At 37.9% G+C, this 27210-nt stretch overlaps 1 protein-coding gene across 1 annotated transcript in view; it reads right to left on the bottom strand.

The window, feature by feature from the left end:
* Positions 1–27210, bottom strand: part of LOC137179469 (neuronal acetylcholine receptor subunit alpha-7-like) — a 51359-nt gene that overhangs the window by 6643 nt on the left and 17506 nt on the right. The window contains exons 3-6 of the mRNA XM_067584144.1: positions 18490–18534; positions 12210–12319; positions 3602–3681; positions 2873–3040 (exon numbers count right to left, since the gene is read on the bottom strand). Of these exons, the coding sequence (XP_067440245.1) occupies positions 2873–3040; positions 3602–3681; positions 12210–12319; positions 18490–18534 (403 nt within the window). The remainder of the gene's footprint in view (positions 1–2872; positions 3041–3601; positions 3682–12209; positions 12320–18489; positions 18535–27210) is intronic.

Raw genomic sequence — 27210 nt, 5'->3', positions numbered from 1 at the left:
TCATTGCGGCTTGTCATCTAAATGGACTGACTGAGGTCCAAAGTCAAGTCCCAGGTCATAAACTTGTTGTGTTTTGAGTCTTAAATTAATATTTTTTTCTAAAGTAAATTTAATGCCACTTCAAAATGTCAGCGTTTTGTTTGAGAGCAACCTTTGTGTTAGGAATCTGCATGCTGACCATCTGGCAGTTGTTGCTTATAAACCTTTCATCTTTACTGGATGTGTGACTGGACATGTTTAGTGAAACCAGCCAAGTGATTTGCAGGCAAGTCAGCGTCAAGTTGATGTATGATCCAATGTCATACATACAGCGTGTCAATAGATTTTACAGCCAACATCAGCAACAGCTCCTGATCCAAGGCAAGGCCATTTATTTTTATAGCACATTTCATACACACTGGCAGTTCAATGTGCTTTACAAATTGCATTATAAAATATATTAGACTGTATAAAAAAATACACAAGTTAAAACATTAAAGTAGATGATCAGTGAAATGTAAAATGGGAAAAAAGTTCAATTATAGGCAGCAATAAGTTCAGATATGAACACGGTCACATTTGGACAGTGCCCAAGATCACTGGGGAGGTGTTGACCCAAATCTGCAGACCCAAGTCACAAGACCTGACTGTTCAACAAACTTCATATGGAGAAAGCATGGCAGAGATATCATTTGTTCCTAGTCCAGTGAAACCAGTAGCGGTATTTTAAAATCAATTCTCTGACTTAATGGTTACCAATGCAGAGACTTATGTTCATATTTCTTTGTTTTGGTTACAACTCTCAGCTCAAGTTTTCTAGGACAAAGAAAGACACCCAGGCAAAAAATAGTGCATAAGGGAAAATGGAAGGGACCTTAGGATAGGCAATTCATAGAGAGATCCCCCCCCCCCTCGGATAGCTTGGGTCCAATAGGTGCCATGAGTGGTAAAAAGGCAATTAGAGAAAATGAAATGAAAGTTGTAGCAATTAATAGAATAACAAAGTTCAAAACCAGGATTATAAATCCACATTTTTGCAGACTGACACATCAACACATACATCTGCATATGAGCGTGTGCATATTTGAATGTACTTGATGTTCATTGTGGTTGGAGTTATGTGTAAACTGAGAACTGGTTGGGAAGGAGGGACAGTTGAGATCAGTCTAGCTGATCAGTGGCTGTCCACTGTAACATCTCAGTCTCAGAGGATTCAGACAGACAACCAGTAAACTGACTATGTGGTATGTTTTCATATCAGCTTGTACCTTCTGTAGAACATGTTGCTAGCACCACACATCTCAGCAGCTGGAGAAGTAATCGTTAGGACAATATTTAAATGCTTTTCATCGAGGCCTTATCTGTATTGTTGGCATATTCATGTTCACTCGACTAATCTGTCTCAAACATCAGACCAACAACAGAAATCAACATCATAGTTGGATGGTCAAAGTTAAACAAGAGTAAAAAACGTTGTGTGCTCATCCTTGAATCTCAGCGTGAAAGCCATTGTGTTGCAGGGAGATTGATGAGCATGACTTTGATAGATTTCATACGCATAATCATTTCAAAGTGGACTACAGGTAGTGTTATCTTTTTCCTTGATGAAAGATCAGCAGTCTGGGAGCTTGAGTGTGTGTGTGATTCTGTAAGAAAGAGGGAGTGAGAGACTCAGTTGTAACTCGCAGCCAACAATCAGTGGTGAGCAAAAATCAACCTGGAGTGGCCTGAATTTGATTATAGCTTGAGCATCGTTGTACAGCTGTATTACCCAATCATACTCCTCAGTGTTTAGTGATTCTGAATGAAGCCCTGCTACGCAATCAGCAACATATTCAAATATGCACCTCATTTTGGGGTTAGCTACCACAAAAAAAACTTGATTTTGAGGCACCAGGACAGTGTGTGTTCTGGGCTGGCTTGCCGCCCGGCTGTGCCTGAATCAAGTGAACCATTCCTGGGCCAGCTGTCACCACACGCACCCATGCCCCCCCTTCCTCTCCATTCCTCCAGCCAGCTGGGTACTCTCACTTTGTGTATACGTATGGGGTGTGCATGTGCGTGGAAGTGAATTTTTTCTGTTGGCCTCTGACTAGCACCCAAACCTGAGTTAGTTAGAGATTATGTGAGTTCTTCATTACAACATGGAGAGAGAGGACAGACAGTAAAAGAAATAAACAGAAGAAGGAGAGAGAGAAACAAAGGAAGAGAGAAAAGGAACTGATATTACCTTTATTATCTTATCTTGACTATTGTTCTTTTCCTTTGTTTCTTGGGAAACGACAGACAAACTGAGAGGTAGTGTGGACAGAGTTAAAGAAGCTAAGATCAAGAAAAAAACAAGGTAACGGACAGAAACTAGCCAGGGAAAGCAAATAAGAGAGTGCAAGTTTGCATGTTTATAATATTTTATTTTTAAAAATATATACTGTATATAATTAAATAAATAGGGTTAGAGTCCCAGAATTCATCATCCTGAAGAAACTGTGGATACCGCTGAGCTAAACAGTAGCAAGCTTCCCCAGGCTATCTGTGAAGTACTCTTTAGCCAGGATTGATAGACAGGAAAATGTCAGTGAGAATGACATATTACAAAGAAGTCGACACACAGTTGCTAGAACACCTGCTGTCAGAACTGTTTGACACTGACTGGTTGTCTAACTCCATGGAATATGACATAAAGGGCCTACCTAATGTTAAAAGTGCCCGTCTGTCTTTTTCAGAGTCTGTCAGTCTTTAAAATTCCCTGCAGGAACTTCCAGTTTGTTGCTCCAGCATATCTCTCAAACATAGGTTTATATTTTGTGACTTACAAGACTGTTACTGTAGTATTCACTGTAATAAACAGCCTGCTCAAAACTGTTTCTCTCAGCAGGTATGCCTTTCTTCTTACCTACGAGATCCCACTCCCCATTGGGTATGTAGGTAGAGATGTCAACGTCCATCATCTGGAGGTCCAGCAACCAGCCATTGTGAGTCCAGGAGCCAAACTTCAGGTCACACTTCTGCACATCGAATGGGAACCACCGTACATCGATGTAGCAGGTACTCTTCAGGATGCCTGGAGACAGGTGTTGAGGAAAGTTATTTTTAAAACTAAAAAGTAATTTTATTATTATTAAGTTACTTAAATGTATTTTAAAAATGACCCTTCTGATGCCAAAATAAAACACAGCCCAGTTTGACATGGCTTTGGTGATTTGCAGGCACAAGACATCTTGGTTAAAACCCAGCTACATTTGGTTGAAAAGTTTAGAGAATATAGGACATAGTGAACTGCTATGCTTTACTATTTTTCAAAAGCATTTCAATACCCATAAGCCAAATATTGTAATACAGTAGTTGAAATGCTATAGAAATGTATGTCTAAACCACCAATTTTTCAACCATATTTGGGCCATGCAGTTAACTGAAAATCACTCAAACCATGCGTGGAAGGTGGAAGTTACAGCGAGTGAGTTATGTGATTGTGGAGGATGATGATGATGGTGAGGATACTGTAACAACAGCTATATATGATGATAATAGTGTATACTAATAATACTATAGTGTTAATAGATGAGGTTATCAACGGAAAATAATATGTGCCACAGTGAAAGAGAGAATATCTGGAATGTCTCACCTGGCGGGATGTACTGGCAGGATCCTGAAGCATTGACCAACACATTTGTATGGAACGTTGCATCAAACCTCTCATCAGCACTACAGGGACAGAAGAAGGGTTGGATATAATAATAATATAAAATCAGCAAATGAGCATTTTAAGATAAAGCCCAAAAAATAAAAAAAATATGAAGGGTTTTAAAGAAAAAGCTAGAAAGCAGAGGAAAGGGCCAGAGGTTGAATGAGAGTTAAGTGCAGAGAGAGAAACTCAGATAATCAACAGCAGGCGAGAATGAAGGTGACAGAGAGAGAGGAAGAGGCGAGGGGGATTAGAGTAGATCCAGACAGACAGACTGACAGAGTTTAATTTTACCGATTATCTTAAACAAACACGCCATCGAGACGTCCTTCAGACAGACGCGGATTATGTGCCCTCAGTTACCAAAGCACAGACATCATAATCAGAAAATTACACATTTCACACAAGTATAAAAATTATCCCTGGGAAAATTAGAATATTTGAGTTCTTACTTCAGAGAGTAAAAACAGAGGACTCATATCTGAGAACAGCTAAATTACAAATGTTGAGAACTCTTTTTGGCTAGATATAAATGTATCTCTAGGCGCTGACTGCAGTCATAAGAGGCATAACAGAAATATTAAAAATTTCATCCTGGCTAAGGGAATTTTTTTTTATGGGTCCCAAGAGCTGTATTCAATTAAGTACTTTCAGAGAGCACATCCTTCCACCTAGGCTACAAGTCCTCTAAATTTGTTGTGTTGATGACATAAAATGTTTAGTTGTTTTTTTTTAAAATATACCTGTATCTAAATCCACATCTACATCAGAATACACATTATAATAGACAATAAACACTGATTGTCTTGTGGCGGACATGATTTTTTGGGATACAAAACCCTGTCTGGTAATATTAAGGCTACCAAAAGAATTTGGCAACCAATTACAAAGTAAGACAAAAAAAACCCAACCCAATAATCAAGCAGAAAACCTAGGCTTATAAACCAGGGAATCCAGTAAAGTATGGTTATTTACCTATCCTAACTTCATTTAAATCTGTGGAACACATTTTGTGCTATAATGCTGAATAGTGGAACAGACAAACAGACACAAAAATGTACATGTCTGAAAACAACCTCCATGGCAGAAGCAACGAAGCAGTAAAAATGCTCCCTGTGATGATAACGCAATGTTTATATATTATTCATTTATTCATAAGTATAATATTTATTCATACTTTCCGGTACACTGTGCCCCCATGGATACACTAAATGAGGTACAATGAATGCGTCTCATTTTGAACAATGAATGAGAGCTCATCCAAAGCCAAACAAAACAGCCTGACTCATACCATCATCTATTATTGTCCATTAGTACATTTCTACTACCTACAGGTGGAGACTAGAAGCAGGGGGAGAGAGCAAGTGATACGCCTAAACTCTTCCTGAAGGCTTTTTGTTGGACAGGTGGAACATAAATTTTTAGCAAAGTGCACTGGGACGGAGCCCAGAAGACATATAGCGCGACAAGGCTTTACCCATAACAGATTTATAGGTGTGACATCAATAATCTAAATCTAATCACTCTTTTTGCTTAGCAGAGAGGGAAAAACAAAGAGGCTGTGACAACATTTTGGCTGTAATCACTCTTATCCATTGCCTAGAATAAATGAGCTAAATTAGCATTTAGCCTTGTAATGGTATTTGGATTAGATCTACCTTACATATAAATTACCTGCGTAGCATTAGCATTTGAAATTACATGGTTTCAGTTTCTCATTCTGAAAACCATCTATCAAAACACTAATGCAGGATGGGATGAATATACATTAAAAGGGATTCTTTTAAATTAAGGTTCAGAAAATGATTTTTTTTGCCATGGTTAAACAATGTATAGCAAGCACATATGAGCATCACAGGATATCCCCATCTTAATCAGATCTTAATCAGATCACTGAGTAAGTAGAACATGTTTTGAAAAGGTCATATGCCACATGGGAAAGATAAGGGCATGATAAAGGTGTTGAATCCCAATGAAGTCCTTTTGCCTGCAATGAGATTCTTCCACAGTTTAAGCTTTTTTTTCTTTGGTGTCATCCGTTACATTAAAAGCAAAAAAAGAGGTGGAAGTGAAATAATATGCTATAAAAAAGGAAGGAATTATGCTGCTGCAGAAATCCACAAACCTCCAGAAGAAGGTTTTAGGCAAATGACCTTTCCTCTCATACAGTACAGAATTTATTGCTTCAATATCCTCTGGCTTAATGCACCACCTGCATTTACATTTAGTTCCTGTAAACATTGTTACAATACGTGTTAAAACATCTTCATCAAAATATGCTGCCCATGTCAGGAAAGGCAGCATTGTACAGTCTAGACTCACAACAAGTCAAACTCACTGTACATGTCAAGAAAGCAGCTCAACAGAATGATGGCTTTCATTATTTACATAAGAAACACAATGAAAGCAGAAAACTCTGTACCTTTGGTTTCTAGCTTCCTGAGTGTCTGTATCAGATGGTGAAATATTTAGAGTCATGCTTGGGACAGAACAAATGGTTCCTGTATTATTCATCTGAAATGGGTTTAGGTTTGTTGCTGTGCTGACAAGAGAACATACAGAACATACATCTGTCTATCAGTTAGATGTCTGTCTACCGTTTAGATCCTCCACCAGTCAGTCTGTGCAACCACTCATGTCCATACAGTTGTGACTAACTTAGATGATGCAAAGGCTGTGAGACTACCCTGCTGTGGACCGAATAAACCGATTTATACTGCATATGGTGTAGTGAATACATGAACATGCATATCTATGCACATTATCTACAAATGAAATGAGTTGATCACTGATCTTAGGCCAAAGGGGTTGTAGTACCAGGTACAAACTCCCTTATGCTCAAACAATGTGTGTGTTATGGACAGAGCATGACTATCACAAAAGTCTTATGACAAAACACCTACTTTGTTCAGATCAAGTAGGCTGTTGCTCCCGATCCCCCCCTCCAGGTTCCACTACCTTTGCCCACATGAGCATTGAAGATCTCTGCAGATCTCCCCAGACTCCAACAGGCTTGATACTTTTAACTGCTGTACGCTGCACAGGCATAAACAACAGTCAGAGCTTTCCTATCCACAGCATACAGTCACATAGAGTCGATCCTCTTGATCTCCAGAGAAAACTCCAACATAGCAGCTCTCAGCCGGAGGCTTGAGTACTTTTCTACCTCCTGTACTACCTGCAGCTCCTTCCCCACAGAGAGAAGTGACATTCTACATCCCTAGAGTCAGTTTTCATAGCGAGATGTTAGCACACCAGGTCCCCCACCTTCATTTACTGCATAACTGACAAAGCACCAGATCCCTACACCTAACCTTGTGAGTGGTGGGTCCATATTAAAACACCCACAAGCTCCCAGGCCTGGCAAGATTGCTTGTAAGGCCAGGGTACACTTGAAACAAACAAGTTTGTACAACGTTTTGTCAAACAACGTCTGAAGGCAACCGTCTTTCTACCTATTCCAAATAATCGCATTTGAAAGCACGGCGAAAATCGTGCTGTCATAGAGAGCAGCGAGACGCAATGAGTCATACAAATTAGGGAAAACGTTGCACTGTTTGGACAGCCTCTCCTTAGAGACATCCTTGGTGTTGCACTCTGTTGTACACATAAAAAGTGATGGAAGTAGCTGTGTGAAGAATGAAAAAAGAGAGCATGAAAAATCCTGCATACTATCTTACATTTTTCAATATCCATTTTTGTTTTGTCATTTGGCAGACACTTTTATCCGAAGTGACTTACAAGACAATCAAACGTTAGAGGACAGTGACTCCATAACAGCCGTGGTACAAATTCTCAAGTAGCTGACCACGTACGAGTGCAATGAGAAAGACAGGTTTTTATGTATATGTATATATATATATATATATATATATATATATATATACTTTATATATATGACCTGTATAACACACAATCAGTCTCTTAGCCACACTTTTCATTTACTCACTCACTCACTCATTCACTCATTCACTGACCAACGCATTCACTCAGTCATGCACTCAGTGACTGAGACTGACACTCACTCGGTCATTTTCTGTTATTCACTCACTAAAACCCCTTATGAATACACACTTAACTTAGACAATTACAGCTTGCATTAGAAGAGCATGTTAATATATTCATAATGTTTGATGTCTTCATTTGTGTACAATGTTCAGACAGACTGCACTACTTGTTAAAGTATTTACTTTTAAATAACTGAAATGCAATTTTAATTACCTGAATGAGCGCCATGCTTTGTTTTTTCTATTACTTTCTAATTTTGTACAAATGTTTAGCATCTTCATTTACAATGTTAATAAAGTGAAACATGGATTGAAAGTAACACCTTGAATTGTCTTACAATTATAAGTTACAATTCAAATGGTTATTCACTGTTGTAAATACTGTCCATGAGTAATTATATCAAGTCACAAGGTTTGGAAAAAAATATTTAAAAAATTCAACAAAATTTACTGTAGTACTCACTGTTAGTAGTCAGTTACACAATAGTGTGTAGAGTAGTATGTCGTACATATTGCAGTTTACAGTAAAAATCTCTAATTTTACCTCTTGTGAAAAAAGTGCAAATTAACAGTAATAAACTGCAATTGTTTTGGGAGTATTTAACTGTAAACGTAGGAAATAACAGTTGTATGCTGTATTTATAAAAACAGCAACAAACTGTTAATTTCAGCAACAGCAAGACAGTGTTAATTTTACAGTAAATTAATGGCAACCCTGATGCCAGTTTCTTTACCGTTTTTTGACAGAAAAATCTTTAACAGTGTACTGACATATTTAGTTGCTCTTGGTCTGGTCCAACCCTGAGACTGGGACCAATTTGCCAACGTGCTGTTGCCCCAGCAAACACAGCTCTCACAGTCACAACAAGGTAGTGTTTCTCAGAGGGGTTTTTGTTCTGGGAAAATCCAAATACTGACTGATGTCAGTGTTTCTCTTACATAAGGTGACTGAAAAGTTCCCCAAATGCTGTTGTTAGTTTGTAAATAGCTGAAATATTCCTTTGTAGTTTACTTTTTTTTTACTTTATATACAATGTTTGTATTTCCTAGACTGTATTTGTCCCTGTGGGAGTTTTGCATCTGATCTAATTTCCTGATGAGGATCAGTAAAAGTTCATCTTATCTCATAGATTTAATCACTTTTCTTGCTTGCTTTCTTGCTTCATAAAAATAGAAATAAATGATTTCACTCACTCATAATTTATACTGCATGCATAAAGAATGTCAGTTTCAATCTGGGTCTGTGTCAGGACTACAGTGTCGTTATCGTTAGTGATCGCTGATCCCCACCGTAAGCTGCTTAATGTTCTGTATCATCCCTGTTAGATAGTGAAACCTCTCCCCCCTCTCTCTCCTCTCTCTCCTTCACACACGCAACTCCGGCCAAGCTGGAAATCTTCCATAAAAGAATCCTCAATCACCTTGATGGTAGTGCTGACAAGCAGTACCATCAATCAACTTCAGCTTGTATCGTGTTGTCTTTCCCCCATTACAAGTGTGATTTTTTGTGTGTGTTTGTGTGCCTTTGTGTGTGTGTGTCAGAGATAGTGTTTGATTCTAAGTATGCTGAGAAGGACTGATGCATTAAAAACATCTTATGCCCCTGTTAAATACCCTCTCTTGGCGCTTGACAGTATAATAATGGTCAACAATCACATAACCTTTCTCCCCCAGTGCTTTTCACAGTCAGCAACACTATAAATAAACTGTTTCAGTTACATAAACAGAAGCACCAAACACCACTTTAGAATTCCCTTCCAGATTAATATGTTTTACATTTAGTGGGTGGTTTCAAGTGAGAACTGTCTTCCATCACTTTATTTGCTATGGTACTATAACTGCATAGAATGCCATTGCGATACCCTGACTGTACAGCATCTGATTTTGTTTTACTGATACTGCATTACCTGAATTTATCTTTGCATTGCAGGTCTGAAAACGAATAATGCAATCCTCCAGAGCCAAAGGAATATCAAGACGGAAACAGCAAATTTTTGCGCAAGGTAAGCACTTTTATATAAAAAAAGACATTTTTTCACAGGTTGTCACGCTACATTTGCATCACTCACACCCTTCCACTTCTCTTTTTTGACAGTCTTCCCCTCCTACTTGACCTAGGGAGGACCTAGTGTTCCGTAGTGGCAATTCTTTAATAGCCTTTCAGCAAAATGAGCAAGAATAAGACCTGTTTTGCTCTTGTATGCCAGACAAAGTCATGTAGATGTACCACATAGTGGCACATTTCTTGTTTTGTTTTTTTCTTTATGCCACAGCTGTTTAGCAAGAATGTAAATGTTCTGGATGTTATTTGTTTCTAGGCAGCCGTCTGTAATAAACATCTAAAAGCAGCTTGTGTTTAAGGACAAAACTGACGTCACACGTATTCTTTTAATTTGCACAAAAGCCTGAAACACAAAGGACTGTGGAAAATCATCAAGTCAGTCACTGGCAGGTCTTTGAAGAGTTCTGAGACAGCGGGCAGGTCCAGAACACATTCTGAATATCAATCTCAGAAAAACCTAGCAACCTAAAGGCTTTCTATGTCTGCAATCTTGCCAAGCATTGACAGAACAGGCAAAGACGCGTCACCTCTATCCAAACCAAGAAGAAAGCTGAGATGATGGCCAAGCAGGGTGAATAGAAAAGAGGTTCTGTTCGACTGACTTATGAATCAAAGAAACCAATATAAAAGTCTCATTCTTTGACCAAAGTATGAATAGAAATGAGCTCAGCCAGATTACTGTTTCCACTGCGACAGTTTGATATAAGAGTGAACCAGCTCTTTAACAAAATGAAATTATTTGATGACGTCTCAAATAGTAGACACAAAGAAAAGAATAAAAGTAATATTTCATATAAATTACAGGATAAATATTACATACATTTAATATACTGTAGATTATGGTTATTCTTCCCAAGGTAGATGCATCATTAGTATTTGCATTATAAGTATTTCACAGCAGCTTTTCTGTTGACATTTCCAGCCATTTGACGCCATGTTTTCAGCAGGCACACTCCTATTGCCAGTTGCAGGCAACATATGCAAAGCCCCCTAGGAGTTATGGTTTATGTTCTCCCAGTGGGAATTGGCTCAATTATCTCATTAAATGAAGCTGTAACCAAGGGTGAAATTTCATCTGGGGATTTTTTTCTATCTGCTGTGTTATTGGATAAACAGAGCCCAGGCAATCTAGAGTATTTGTCCATGTATTACAGAAAATAAATTGGTGTAAATAGAAGAGGAGAAGAGAAGAAAGCAGATGAGAAAAGCAAAGAACAAAAATATGAACAGAGAGTATGAAGAATTAGATGTAATGAGAACATGAGCTGATTAACCACAGGGCTGATCATGCTAGTAGCCAGTAGCCACTGATAATTACCAGCAAAAGTGAAGTTCCATAATTGTAATTTTAATAATAATATGTAATACTATGTCATATTCATGAGCATAAAACTTCACTATGTTGATGACTTTTAAATGCAGTATTGCGAAATAATAAATGGCTCTGTCAGTACAAAAGTAGAGGAACTCTTTGGGCCTGTGGAGAAGAGATTAAACTTGTACAGTGAAATTACCCAAATATGATAAAACAAAAATTGACACTTTAATTCCTGAAAACCAAGAACTGATGTGACATTATAAAATATTTTAGATCATTTTCTGTGTGAACTAGTTCATAAGATTTCTGTTATACCAGTGAACCCTAATGTTAGTTTAAGAGGAGCACAGCTGTTTCATTCATGGCTCCTTTACCAGTGTGACTAACAGCTGACTAATCATGTCCAATCATATTCATGCAGGTGTACAGCGCCACCATTACAACCTGACATTCTCTCTACTGATGCTAGTGCCGTTTGCTACCGCAGCTACATATAACTCTACCACCCTAATGTCATCCCTATGCACTATATTTTTGATGTTGTTGATTTCACTTGCTGTAGACTTAAATTTGTGTGTGTTCTTTAGAGGGATTATCTCTCTCAACAAAATTCTTATCGCTGCACTGATTATTTGAGAGCTCCCACAAAGAGCAGAGTCATTTTCACCACATCTAAGTGTTTAAACATTTGCTATAAATGCATAGTCCCATGCTGCAAGTGTCTGACTGAATTCCATTTTGGTGAATGTTTTGATTTTTTTTTTTTGCTTTACTTCTTTCACTGTTAAGTCAACCTTTTAAAATCACCTCATTTCATTTCGATGAGAGCTGAGTAAAAAGTTTTTTTTTTTCTCCCTCCTGCTCCTCAGTGGGTTATTTGCCTGAGGGCCCTGGTAGCAAAGGCCATCAATGCTTAAGCTAAAGATGCCAGGATGTTTAATGCCTCATATGGTATTTAGAGATCTGTGCTGTAGCTAAGGGCCAGACCAGATGTATAAAAGTAGGTTAATCGTTAAAATTTTAAAATCAACTCACAAGTACCTGGTGAAAGAAAGCAATGACTGGGGTAGTACAGTATGAAGTGGGAGAGGAGAGGATACGAAATGAGACAAAACAAGACAAGACAAGGCAACAGAGTAGAGTAAAAGGATGTGAGACTACCTGTTGTAGAGGAGGATATCTGGGACCCATACCAGATTAGAAGGAAAGCGCAAGTTCTGAACCCCGGGGTAGCTGTCTGGGTTCCATGAGAGGTAAATGTCTGTCCAATACTGGAAAAAAAACAATAGATTAAGAGAGGAATCAAATAGGAGAAGATATAAGAGGCAGATAATGAGGTGAGGGCATCAAAAAACAAGATAAAATAAGTTCAGCAAGCAAATGGCAGAACAGGTGAGAAATGAGCTAAAGTTGAGATGTATTCCATATTTTAATTTCTCCTTGTAATCTGTTTTTTTTGTCTTCTGTAGTTTGTTTTTGTGTTTGTTTGTACCCAAGCCAAGTGAGCCAATTTGTTATTTTTGTTGTTGGCATCTTTGGCAAGACAGCACATTAGCAACATCCACAGCTCTGACAGCAAGACGTGTTCCACAGCTTTAATAGTGTTGGTACAACACCACACACTGCATAGCTGTACATCAGTTGTGTGTTACAGCATCTCTCCTAAAGTGTGAAATATATTCTGGCACACAAAAGCAACACAAGCAAAAATGCACCAGTCACTCTTGATGATTATGATCAACCTTTACCCATCAGAAATCAAAAAATCTCCCTTTACACAGGCTCCTATTCCAACAACTGTTGGCTCTGAGTCTGCCTTCTGCTCTGATAATGAAACCTCAAAGTGAAACCTTGCCAAGCTAACAGTTGTTGGCACTGACCCTTGCACTCCAATTTGAGCCTCAGCCCATATTCAGCAAGGGGCTAACTGAACCCAGCATCAAAGCATTTAAAGCACAAAGAGTGATTGTGTGTTGCCTCAGTGCCTCTTTTCATGACCTACAATAAGTAGCATAATATTATGTGATCTGTGGAATGATATACTTATTAGTATGTGTCTGGGCTTGTAAGAACATTAACTTTTTTGAGTTACTATATGTGTGTGTGTGTATGTCTAGTATATGTACAGAAGTTACATATATAGATGCAAGCACTCAGATGTTGTAGCCATAGGGCACATTCCCTATGGAGCAAACACAGTCCCATTACTAATGTGGCTACAGTACACCGAGCACATCTGTTTGTGCATGTATTTACGTGTTTGTGTGTACGTGCATTTGTGTATGTGCATGCATATATACATGCACTTATGCACATGAATATAAGTTCCAGTGTATAATATGTATTTTTCTGCTCTTGGGACTGTTAATGTATGTGCATGTTTCCGTGCACATGCAAATCTATCAGTGCCTCTTTCCATATGAATTGATTTACTATCAATCCAAAATCATATTCTCTTCAAAGAGACACCATCCATCTAAACTGGGCCTGCTGACATATGTCGCCACTCACGCAGCTAATGACTTAATCACTACACTTGTCATCTGTGGGCCTTTGTGTTTTGGTGCTAGAGAGCCTTCTTTTCATATACATTGGCTGGGAAAGCACAACTAACAGCCAACTGAAGAAATCACAGCTCAGTAACTTTGTAGTCTGTCAGGAACAGATGAGGAGGACACTGGGGTACATAAGGTAACAGCTGTCTAAGAATAGGTTTGCAGTTACGTAACAGAAATTTTAAAAAGCGTCACTAATTTGAGATAACTAGGTTCTTATCAGAAGAGTATGACATTCATTCTTTAAGTAAGTAACAGCTGGACTAGTTGGGCAAAAAATGTAATGTCTTAATGTCTATAAAACTATATATTAATTAAGAGACATAATTTAGAATACTAATTAAAGACGCTGACAGTTTAGGGTTTCTTTGTACAGGTTTTGAAACATCAGTTTCTGGTCCCAGGTTCCATAGGGACTGTTTTCGGTAGAAGGTAGTTCCAGTGAAAGCTATTGCTGGATTATTAAGATTAACAGGGATGCGGTTTTGAGAAAGATGCATAACTGTTGAATTTTTCATATTTTTCAATGCTGTGAGCGCCTCAAAAGTAACTCTATTCACATCTGCTGTATTGGGTGGAAGCAGAATCTGACATGAATTTCTCAGAACTTGGATGAAATTGTTTTTTGGTACCACCAGCCATGAGAGTTGGCTATAGGGGAGAACACAAAAGTAGCACGCAGTTCTTAGAAAACTTAAGCTCATTACACTTCTCACAGTTAAAAACCACATAAAATCCTATTCATTCAGATGTGGGACATTCATTGCCCGATAAATCTTTAATCCTAAAATCCTCTATGATGCAGCAGAGGTGAACCTTTCCCTTCTCTGTCTGACTGTCTGTGAGCTTGTTAATGTACTTCTCAGGTCTCCTTCAAAATATGCTGCATCTGCAAAGCCTCCTTAAGCCATTACACCAGAGTTGATGCCAATATTAAAGAGGTGGCTTCCTGAATAATTGATTCATTCATAACCTGTAAACCAGTCAGCAGCCTACTCAACCTGACTGCGTGTGGGCTGTGAAATCCTTAATGGGCTATCCTGACTGGGGTTGCTGTGATAATGAGGATGTTGTACCTGTACCTGACTGACCTGATGTAACATTACCCTCAAGCCACTGAGGATTGTAATGCATGTTTCTTGTACCATTCATTTATTTTCAACTTCCCATAATGGGATACATGTGCATAAGTAGTTCAGTATCTATGGCAGTACGAGACAAGCAGAGGCAAATCATTGGATCCTGTTAGGAATTTAATAATGGACCATTTGCTAATCCCTTCTCCCAAACAGCTATTGTTCAATCATGATTAGCAACTGCAACTATGCACAGCATTAAAGAGTTTTGAGGGTGGTGCTTTTTAGCTTACTACCTAGAGTAAGGCAAGGCAAGTTTATTTGTATAGCATGTTTCAACAACAAAGCAATTCAAAGAGCTTTACATAAAAAATTAAAAGCATTAAGACATAAACACATTATGAAAGGACATTTAAATACAATTAAAATAGTTATTAAAGGGTTAAGAGAATAGAAAATAAAAATAAGCTAAAATAGAATAAGACAGATAAAATATGAGAATAAAAGTTAAAGTGCATTGCAAGAAATGAATGAAAAGCCTCAGATTTGATTTAATAAAAGGCAGCAGCAAACAGAAAAGTCTTCAGCCTTGAATTGAAGACTTGAATAGAAGTGAGAGTTGCAGCAGACCTGCAGTTTTCTGGGAGTTTGTTCCAATTATGAGGTGCATAAAACACTGAACGATGCTTCTCCATGTTTAGTTTACTCTGGGGACAGAAAGCAGACCTGTCCCAGATGACCTGAGAGGTCTGGAGGGTTCATAACGTAGCAGCAGATCAGAAATTAATTTTGGCCTTAAACAATTCAGTGCTTTATAAACCAACAGCAGTATTTTAAATCAATGCTTTGACAGACAGAAAGCCAATGTGAAGATATGAGAACTAGAGTGACATGATCCACTTTCCTGGTCTTTGTGAGGACTCAAGCAGCAGCATTCTGAATCAACTGTAGCTGTCTGATAGATTTTTTGATTTCTGGCTTGGTTTATGGCTTTTAACATTATTGACTGAAGCTGGGTGCTGACTTTCAATCATTCTTCTTTGGCTCCAAAAACAATTACTTCAGTTTTGTCTTTGTTTAACTGAAGAAAATCCTGGTACATCCAATCATTGATTTGTTCAATGCACTTACTCAGCGCTTATTGCGCCCAGGTGAAATGGTTATGTTAATCTGTGTGTCATCTGCATAATTATGGTAACATCTTTTGTTGTTTTCCATAATCTGAGCCAGTGGGAGCATATAGATGTTGAACAGAAAAGGCCCCAGAATGGAGCCTTGGGGAACTCCGTTTTTAAAAACAGTTTTTAAAAAAATGTCCTGACTCGCAGTTGGAAACATGACACTCACAGTTGGGAATGGGAACTCGCAGTTGAGAACAGGGGTCTCTTGGAGCAAAGTCCAATATCTATTTAGCCATCCATCCAACCTGCCTCATTCTAACAAGGCAAAATCGTCTTATCAAGTCACCTTATATATTATATTGAATTTTAGACCTATACTGTTGTTTTTCTTGTGAGGACAGGCTGAGTTATATGGTGTGGTCGACCGTGCCGAATGCAGCACTGAGATCCAGTTATACTAAAGCCCCTTTCACACATGCAATGCAACCCTGAAGTTATCCGGACATTACCTGGAAGAGCTGTATGTGTGAACGCAAATGTCCGAATCAGTCGGAGCAGACATTAAACAGACTTTACTCTGCCAGCTCCCTAGAACAAATTCCGTATAATGTCTGATTTAGCCCATGTGGGAATACAGCAGGTCATTTTCTTGAGAATTCACATCATGTTGATGACGTATCTATCATGCATCTGGATAAATGCAGCAGTCCAGCTAAGCTGCATTGTTTTGACTGGGCCAGAATGCTCCGCTGTGAAGCTAGCATTAATGGGAAAGAGGGCTCCCTGTGATTTCTTGTGAAATAAATGTCATTTTATTTCTGGTGAAAAGCTTAAAAATGCCGAATTACAACCGCAGCCTACTTTTTGCGTCATGTCCTGCCTGCTGCGCGCTTTACACAGGTGCCACTCCTCACCTAAACCAAATGGAATATTTCTAGTAGGTGAGAATGCGTCTGACACTGATAATCTCCTGTTGTGTGCTACATGTGTGAAAGGGCAACAGATTCTCTGGTCCGGAGTTCATATGTGAAAACGGCTTAAGACTGAAATTCTGGTACTGTCTGTGTTTAAGTGGATGCCATTGAGGACCTTAACAAGAGCAGGCTCAGTGCTGTGGTGTGGTCAAAATCTTGACTGGAAGATATCAAAACAGTTGTCTAGTGCCAAGAAGTGTTCAGCTTTTTCAATGATTTCACTCAAAAACGGTAGGTTTGATATGGGCCTATAATTGTTCATTAGTGAGGTGTCTAGATTGTTCTTTTTTCAGAGTGGCTTGATGACGGCAGTTTTCAGGGCCTGTGGGAAGAAACCTTGGAGAAGAGATATGTTGGCAATTTGTAGAAGATCTGAGGCCATGCAATTAGAAACATTTTTGAAAAGGCCTGTTGGCAGAATATCAAGGCAGCAGGAGGAGGATTTCAGATGTTGTATGATGTCCTCTAAGATTTTATGGTTGATCGGATAAAATTGTGTTATGATATTTGAACCGAATTTAAGGGGACACAGGGACAACACATATCTTATACCTGGTATGGAGGCACTGACTGATTCTCTAATTTTCTAAATTTTGTCAGCGAAGAAGGAGGTAAATTCATTGCTGGCCCTATTGGATAGAAGAGACTGAGGCTATGTTTAATAATGTTAGATTTAGTGTGTTAAAAGCATTATCTGCTGAACTTTTAGGGACAGGCTGTGACTGAGGAATGGATGCTAAATTTGATACATTTGCAGAATTGTTTGGGTGCATCCTGTTTCTTATCAGATTCACCATTCTTTTTCTGTTATAGTAGTAACCTCATGTCACTTCAAAGGCCATAGAATATCATTAACTAACTAGTTTGTTAGTTTGTGGAATGAAAGATCATGTTAAAAAGCCCAGTTCATGACAGCAAAGCCACTGTGTATTTCCCCACTGTCCAGAAAGGTTACAGAAATGTTGTGTCCTGCTCTTTACTGGGTTTGGGGAAGTCTACATTCATTGATAAAATCTGTCAGCGATAGCTGTCATTTAACAGTCGCCAGTTAGAAATAAGACTATTTTTGTCTACTTCTATCTGAAATTGAGAACACATTGTTGCAAAACTTAAGAATTTTAAGGATGGTATTGTTAAGTATATGTGCTGTAGCTAAGGGGGTGGCGGTGTAGTGAATGGTCATTGGCATTAAAATCAAAGTCGACAACTTTGTAGTAATACAAATGTAAATTATAAAGTCTTATAAGGCAAAAAAAGTAACCATCTGTGAGTCTGAGAAATACCTTGAAAGAATATCTTAAACATGATTTGCTGGCATAATAAGATATTTATATCCTCATCCTCCTGTGATATAATGTAACCTGACGTTACTGCCTTTTTAGGAAGAGGAAGGGTGTGAGTAAAGTATTTTGACACTACTGTCCGACCTAAACATGCGGTTTATATTTTATATTTTGTCACATGAGGCCCTGGAGATGTATAAATAAACATTTTTGAAATCAGTGTTGTAAAACAAAAGGTTATCAGTTGCAGCTTTAAATTGTACCTGGCTCCATGGCTTCAAAGCAGTCAGATGTGATCACTTTTTGAAAGAGGAAATTAGAATGGTAGAGCCCAAAGGACACAAACAATACACACAGGCACCTTCCAAAAATATACTAAATAACAATTATCACGCAGTGATCAAACAAAAAATGTTTGGAGAGGAGACATACCAGCTGCAGCCAGGCATTTGTGATCAACACTTGGTTCTTTTCATCCTGGAGGGGAACAGGAGGAGAGAGAGAGCATAATCAGCAGTGAGTTGACGTTGTTTTAGACAGATAGTGAATGAAAATATTCTGCAGGGCAAGATAAAAAAAATACTGCATGTCTGGTAAACAGGAGGTGAGATTAGGAGGCAGATCAGCAATGAAGTCAAACTGCAGCCTCGATGACTCAGAGCTGGCATGCTCACTGAATGACAATGATGGCACAGCTTTTTCCTCTCTGCTGTTATTATTTTAACATAATGGATAATGCAACTCATGTTTTGCCATTTTAAACAATGCTGAAAACAAAAATAATAAGAAAAAAAAAGAAACAGACAAGTTACGTAGGGCAAACAGGAATTTGCACAGGATGTAGACAGTGACACTGAGCAGTACGGATGGTTCCCTTCTCCAAAGTGATGACCTAACACCAATTTCTATCAACGTCATGAAAAAAGAAATACAGAGACATGGTAACCCCTGCTGCATTTCGAGACATTTCACAAGGGTCAGCTTATGGTCAAAGTGTCAGAGAGAGAGAGAGAAAGAAAAAAAGGTAAGCATGGATAAATATAAAGAAATGAGTGACAGAAATCAAAATGACAGAGACAGAAGCAATGCAGACAGAGGGTGAGATAGTTCATGAGACAGCAAAGAGAAAAAAAAAACAGAACGAAGTCTGAAAAATAAGCACAAGAAAGAAGAGAGAAGAAATCTGAGATGGGAATGGACTTCTTTAGATTCTGTTTTGCAGAATCCTACATGACAGCGACAAGTTTTGTTCCTTGTGTTACACACCGGTACGCTGTGTGCCTGAAGTGTTACAGTATCTCTCTCTTACCTCTGAAAATATGTGCAAACTGCTTGACAGTAATATTGGGTCACAGCAGCAGCTACTCTCTGCATTTCTTAGTGGATTAGCCCTTTTTTCTTTCTTTCTTTCTTTTTTTTTTTTAATAGAATCACCAAAGTGACTTATCATCTTATCTTCTACCCATGACTGAAGCTGGAACAACACTTCTAGTTCAACCCTTTCAGAACTTTTCCTTTAATGTTACTGTGGTAAAATCTAATCATGAAATCAATTTGCTCACTTTATTTCTTTCTATTTCTCATCATACCAGACCTAATCTACTGTATGGGTTTCTTTCTTATCACTCTGTTTCATACCGCTCCTGCTTGTTTCATCCTGCTCGTTTCTCTCTCAGGACATTATTTCAGAGGGGAACCTTGAAAAATGTGACATTGAGAGACAGACACAGAGGAGTCTGCTTAGACTGGACCTTAACTGTGCACAAGGTATTTGAATCAATCGGTTTCATTGTTCTTTAGTGAGGGGTCAAATACCAGTGTGGTCCTTTTAAAGAGAAAAAGTGCTCCTAATTTAGGTATTAGGAATTTTCAGATAATTAGATTATACAACAGTAGATTAAAGTGCATAAGCCTGCTTGAGCCACATCTGTTGTTTGTTTTTTTCACACCTGAACACAGTAACCATTCAGCCTGATGATCTTGTTATTTTTATCCAGCCAGTTTTCAAACCACACCTGGAGGATTGATTTGTTAATCAATCCTTGTTCTTAATTAGGAATAAAGGCAACATGAGTGCAGACTGAAAGCCATCGTCAGCACTCATCCCCTCAGCTGTCAGTTTTATTATACAGTTTACAGTAGCTCTATACTACAACAGCCGTTCAGTAAATCCCACCCTCTGTTCAGTTTTTGTTGAAACTATGTTAAAGAGGTGTTGATTCAACTTAATGCACATGCTGTAATTTGTGATGCTGTAGTATTGTATTGCTTTATACTGAGGTGTTTTGAATAATTGATATGAAAGGGATTGACAAATGTATGCAATTTATGTTTGCAAATGTGTTTCATGCATATTATTGTCTTAATGACAAAAGCCATCTTATCTGGTTCCACTGTTCAAATCAGCTGTTAGTAAAATTTGAAGTGTTTCATTTTTTTCTAACTGTACTGATTTTATTTTATTTTACTGGCAGCATCAGTATTAAAGTTTTTACTTTTTGATAGTTATTTAAATAAACTTGTATCTTTGAATTACTGCCTTAGAAATATAGTGGTCATTCATATTTGAGAATGAGATCACAGATGTAGTGAAACCTAAAAAGGCCTCTTGCTTGTAGGTACATGCCTTTAACTCAGATTTTTGGAGACCACAGAGGAACTTTTCCCCTCCTGCAGATGAATGTGAAAACAAAGTTTGAGTGTCAAACTCTGCACATACATCATTCTGCACAGTGAAAGTCAAACATCCAAGTGAAGTAATAATAACAAAAGCGCTTTTTGAGTTGAGGGGGTCTTTAGAGGTCGCTCTAACACTCAAATCAGCTCAACTCATCAGCAAACAATGGAAAATATTGGTTTCATGACCTCTGTCTCACTCTCTCTTGCTCTGGTTTCTCTCTTCACTGTCTCTGTCACAATGACCTTTTGATGTAAACAGTGATGCAACAGAAAACATGAACATAGACTAACTATACACTCAGGTTTGGAATTACCACAAGTTGAACAACAACTATGTAAATAGAGTGTTTGTAGCATAGACTGTACTTATTAATCACAAACACCTATTTTCCGTGTGTTTGAAAATACCCTTGAGAAGAAATATATGAATCTGACACTCCTTATAATACACATTATCCCATTCACTCACTTTATCATTTTTATAAAGATGTATATCAGCTTCAGAAGGCGTTTAAACTCTGTGTAATCAATGACAACCTAACCAAACTCCCTGCTCTTACTTCCTATGCAGTGAAAATCGATTCTCACACAATTGCTGTTCCTCTCTCTCCTCCCCGCCTCCTCACCTCCTCCCTAGCTCCCTTCACGCTCCAATCTAATCTCTACCTGTCCTTTCCGATCTGTCCCTCTTTTAAACAGCCTCCTTTCTCCACTGCTGAAATAAAACAGCCTCCCATTGTGTACTTCACAAAGTGACGTTTTTCTGTCCCTTTGGTGTGAGCATGTGCGATCGAGCGCGCAATTGTGGAGATTTGGCTTCTGTTGGAGGTTGCTGTGTTTCCGCTCTGTTTTGTGCCTGACCTCTCTTTTGTGGTGTTTTGAGGGATTTCGCTCAGCTGCAACGGGCAGTATCAGCCTTGTCACACCCACTATAAACACTCTAATCTCCTCATAAATCTGCTCTGATTGGTTTTAGACAGGCTGGCAAGGGATTGACATACACTTGCACTCAGGGAAAGCTCCTTAACTGTATTTTATTGCAAGTCATCTGATATCATATGGCCCAGGACAAAAACATGTTTCCATATATATGAACTGATGATTTACTGTAAATCTTCCTGTGTATTGCTCCAGAAATGGCTTTGTCTTTGTGGAATTCATTCAGTTTCATCTTCCTCAGGGAACAATAGGATAACTTCAGTTCTTTCAATACACATCAGAGGATCAGTGTTTTTTTAAAAGATATTGAATCAACAAACGGTAGAGAAATGAAATCATGAAATCATGAATCATATCTCAGAATCCTCTGTTGTTCTTCCCGTACTTGGCTTCACCTTCAATTTTCATAATTTTCTTGAAAAATAGATCTTTAACAGGGCATGGTGATGTGAAGGATGAACACGATGCCCTCATGTTTTAACAGTTCAACAGATGTGTTTGAATTTCTGCTGCAACACAGCAGAGTCTGTGCAGAGGAAGCAATGCTGCCTGCTTTGGCAAGAGCACAATGAAAAGCGTCTCTCTACATATAGCTGCTGTCTTAGGGATGACAGAATCAAATGTGAACACAAGCAGAAAATTGCCAGCTATATTGTTGCATTTGTTGAGAGGAATGTTTCTGACCTTGTACATCTCAATCAGGAAGACTTGGCAAGACAAGAGTTGTTAAGTCACTCTAACGATCACCATGCCAACATCTACTGATGAATGGCTTTTGTATGTTTGTTTGGTTTGCTTTGTTGGTTTTGACTGTTTTTTTTTTCATTTCTTTCTTAATGCACTGCATGTAACCTTGGCAGTGGAGGAGGACCGTATTCAGATCAATTTTATTTATTTTTTTTTAGATTTTTTATTTAGAACATGTTAAAATATATATATATAAATAAGAAAACAAAACAAGAATAACCAATAAAATTAACAGCAAACATGTACATCAAATTCTCCATAAACAACATAAATAAATATTTCATGTCTGAAAAGGAGTAGGAAGAAGTGAGTTCTTATCAAGTCCTACCTTTTTTTAAATATTTTATCAATAATCTTAATGTTACACATAAATATTCTAACTTAACGCCCCAGTATTCAGCATACAAATCAATGATCAAATCAAAAACAAAAGTAAAACATTCAAAACAAAAACAAGAATGAAACAGTCAGTATTAAACAACAAAACAACAAAATCAAAAACAACCTACACATCCTATCTTACTATGCCATCCATTCAATATCCATTCAATATGTTATTTAAACATTCGTTTAACCGATTAAGTGTTCTACATGTTTTCATTTACTCACTACAGTTGTTCTGTCAATTAACTCCTTTGACTGTGATACAATGATATTTTGCATTAATCCTCACTAATTGTTTCTTGAACATACAAATTCTTCTCATATCGTGTTGACTTTCTCTCATTTGAAACAACTTTTGGATACTATTTGGTAATTGATGTTTTGTTTTGTACATGATTTGAACCATTTTGACCAGATTTTTAAATTTTATTGCTTTTAATTTGATAAGGAGTAGGTTTGTCGGTTCTCTATAAGTGGTTTTGTTTACAATTCTTATGGCTCTTTTTTGAAGTATGAAGATTGGATTAGTGTTTGTTTTATATGTATTTCCCTCATTTCCACACAAGCTGTATATGGGAATATGAAGGAACAGTATGAGGAGTATAACGAAGTTTGATTTAGAAGATCTTTGACTTTATATAATATTATAATTGGCTTTGATATTTTAGCGTTTGTATAATTTATATGTGGTGTAGGACAACTTACGGCTTTTCTATAATTCATGGATAAAACAGCCTTTCTTGAATCTCAAATTGAGGGAGTGAGTGAATATCACAGAGACATGGTTTAATGCCTCACCCTGAACCCCGAACTGAGCTCTTTGCCAAGTGGGTGTCTGTCAAGATGGTACTGACCAAAGTAAACACTGAGAGAAAATGGAGACTGAACAGACCTCCTGAGAGACCATTTCTGACCAATAACTAAATTATGGCCTGAACTAAAAACATAAATCACCTTTGGGGTCATTTGGCTCAGAACCAGGATTGATAACAACATACAGACAGAAAACCTCCTTCTCTTATCTTAACAGACCAAGCGTCATAAACTCTAACTCATGTTCCTGGACTCACGTTCCAACTTTGATAGTTGTGTGATTATCTGTTGAAGAAATATTAATTTTAGATTTTATTACAATTTTTACTACATGTGACATTACTTCCCTCTAGTGATAAAATTTTCAGTTTCCTTACGTTAAGAGTTGATGAATTTTTATATGGCAACCATGCAATGCTATTCTAAAATCACCAAAGTGTTTAACCTTTGATCTATTAACCTCATAGACAATTGTATTTTAATAGATAAATTAGATAAGTAGTTGTATTTTGATGAATGAAGTTAAAAAAAATGTATAATATAGTCTCATTGAATGCGTATTTTAATCTTTTATTGAAAAAAGTTCAGTTTGTTTTGATTTATTTATAACATTGAGTCTTGTGTTTCCATGTAGTGTATTCTATTTTTTAAGTTTACACTGCTAAAGATTTGAGTGTAGTCAGATTAAACTTTATTCGGCATTCAACTACAATTACAAGAAGCCAGCCAACGCCTGAATTCTTTATTCCAACTGAGGCGTTGCTTGGAAGCAGAGAGCGATGCTGATGAAACTGGATTCCTGACTGCTAATTGAGAGCAGTGCCGCAACTAGGACTTAAATTGAAAAGACTCTTTTCAGAGCAGCCTGAAACGGCTTGACTGATTTTTTAGCCACTTCAGGGCAGCAGAAACAAGTTATGAACACAACAATGTAATATCATCATCTTTCAAGTTGTTATTACAAACTTTTTAGCAAACAATTGCTGATTTACACATCCAGCAGTTATACAGATTTGTAGTCGTGTTTCTGTCCACCTGATACATGGAAGTTCAATATTTACTCTCCTTTAGCACTGCTTTTGCTCTCTATCTACTCCTGAGGGGAATATCTGGCTCTTTAGCTGCTAAATATTTCACTATGTTAACCAGCTAGTCACTAACTGTTTGCTAAATCTGTTTGGTGCTGAGCAGGTAACGTTAGTGTACAGTGGGTTTTAGAGGTTTTTCTCTGAAAACAGCTGCCTTCTGCAGCTGAAAATGACACTATGAGAGCAATGAAAATGAACCAAAACTGTAAAGTTGCAGCCAGACAGATAAAAAATGAGCTGAAAGTTGCTATAAAGCTCCATAAAGCATAAAGGGGGCTGCAGAGTTGGGTGATAATTCTCAATAAAAATATTGATTACAGTCGCTGTAAGTAAAACTAAAAGTAAACCAAAGTAAATAGTTACATTCCACCACTGAACCTTAGTTTCTTTGTACACTACATAAGGTTCAGGATGACCCCTTCCATACTGGATGGTGACCAGTCCTGAGTGTGTCTGCCAGTGTATCTGTCATTATTCATGGTGATGAACCCACTCTGTGGACATCAACCTGCCCCAGTTCCCTGCATAGCGAGCTACCTAGCAGCAGATGGAGAAATCAAAGGCCACATTACACACACACACACACACACACACACACACACACACACACACACACAAACAGCTTTACATTATTTACAACTGCCCAGTAAGCATTAATTTATATGGTCTTGCCAGCTTATCCATTATGTATTGGGTCAGCGAACAATGTAGTTAACAATACATGAATAGCAAACAAATACATATAATCAAACACATTTAACAACATATATTCAACAAATGTATGATTTTCTTTTGGCAGGAGGGAGAGGGGGCAGTGCAACAAAGCTCTCCATCTAATGCATGAGGTTGCTTTCCAATTAACTTCAACGGACACTTCATAAGGATGACAATATAAACAATATCAGTTTATGAATGACACATTTTCTGTTGCTTTTCCACAACAAATAACATTCATTTAAACCACCTTTCAGAAAAAAAACACTAAGTATTCTAGTCACATAATTTTCAAAGAGCCATATGTTCTCTCTTGAGTCAGCCTCACCTTTTGACTCTGTATCGCCAGTCTGTTGTTGGCAAGATCTGAGAATACATTAACATGTTGTTTCATATGTGCTGTAGGAGCCTCGACCATATTAATAATAGAGCTGGAATCCTATATTACTGCCCACCATACGGCTCTTACCACCATGTAGTTATCATGAGGAGACGTACACGTCTTGTGACAGGGCTGGCTCAGGGATGTGACTTGGTGTCAGCTTGGGTTTTTTGGATGAGTGCGTCGGCTATGGGGCCAGGGCTAACAGTCAAGAGTTTATGTGTGGGTTTGTGAGAGGATAGGTGCATGAGATGGGGAACAGGAGAAAACATACAACGAAATGCAGGGCAAAAACTGGAGAAACAAAACATAAAATGAGATGTGACAGAAAATCTACCCACAAACCACAGAAGTGTCAGTGCAAGAGCTGCAGGTTTGACATGAAAAAGAGTGAAGAACAACAGAAAAAGAAACACATCGAGCTAGATGGAGTTTCTGAGTGTGTTGGGGTATTTGTGTGTGTGTGTGTGTGTGTGTTTGTGTTTTTGTGGGTCTAAAATCTAGGACACTTGGAAAAGGACTAATGTTTTTAATGTAGCTTTTGTCTTAAGAAACCACTTCAGTGTTGACCATGAAGAACAAACATTGTGTGGTATTCTATTTTTTGACATATTGTCTGACATTTTGGGAAATATACTTCGCTTTCTTGCAGAGAGATGAGAAGATGTCTGTATAGCTTAGCTTAGCATAAAAACTGGAAGCAGGGGAAAACAGTTAGCCTGGCTCTGTGTAAAACTGACGCTTCAGTGGGACTTTACAAGGGTTATGGGCAGGACTATTTCTTGTCTGAGAGCAATGACTTCCGGGAGTCTTGTTGTCACTGTGGGGTTAAGATGAAACAAAACCTGAAGTCTTTATGCTAAGCTAAGCTAACTGTCTCCTGTCTGTAGCTTCATATTTACTGGACAAATATGTTGTTGGTGTCAATTTTCTCATCAAACTCTTGGCAAGAAAGCAAGTATGTATATTTCCCAAAATGTCAAACTATTCCTTTAAAGGAGACGTATGAAAAAATGAATCAAAATGGAAAAAAGGTCAAAGAGTTAGGGAGAGTTTGGATAAACTGAGAAGAAAAAAAGGGGCAAAAACTGAGAGGGCATATCTCAACACTGAGATTGAATTTTCTTGTCCAATGAAAAGAGGGACTGAGGGTGTGTAGCGCCACAAAACAGAAAAGGATCGAGGGGAGAAACAAAGAACTTGTTTTTTCAAAAGACAAATATTCTCACTTGGCTGGGTGCTGCCACTGGTGGAATAACAGTTTTAAGTTCAGAAGAAGATGAAGTGCAACAGCCACAAGGCATGTGGATTAGCATGCATCACAATCACTGTAGATAAGTCACACAGAATACCTTAAGCATAAACAAAACAAAACAATCCTGAAAAACACTCAATATGTAAAAACTT

Source organism: Thunnus thynnus, chromosome 3 (genome assembly GCF_963924715.1).
Source record: "Thunnus thynnus chromosome 3, fThuThy2.1, whole genome shotgun sequence".
In the NCBI taxonomy this organism is placed as follows: domain Eukaryota; kingdom Metazoa; phylum Chordata; class Actinopteri; order Scombriformes; family Scombridae; genus Thunnus; species Thunnus thynnus.
Note: the sequence above shows the minus strand (reverse complement) of the source record. Positions and strands in the feature narration are given on the sequence as shown.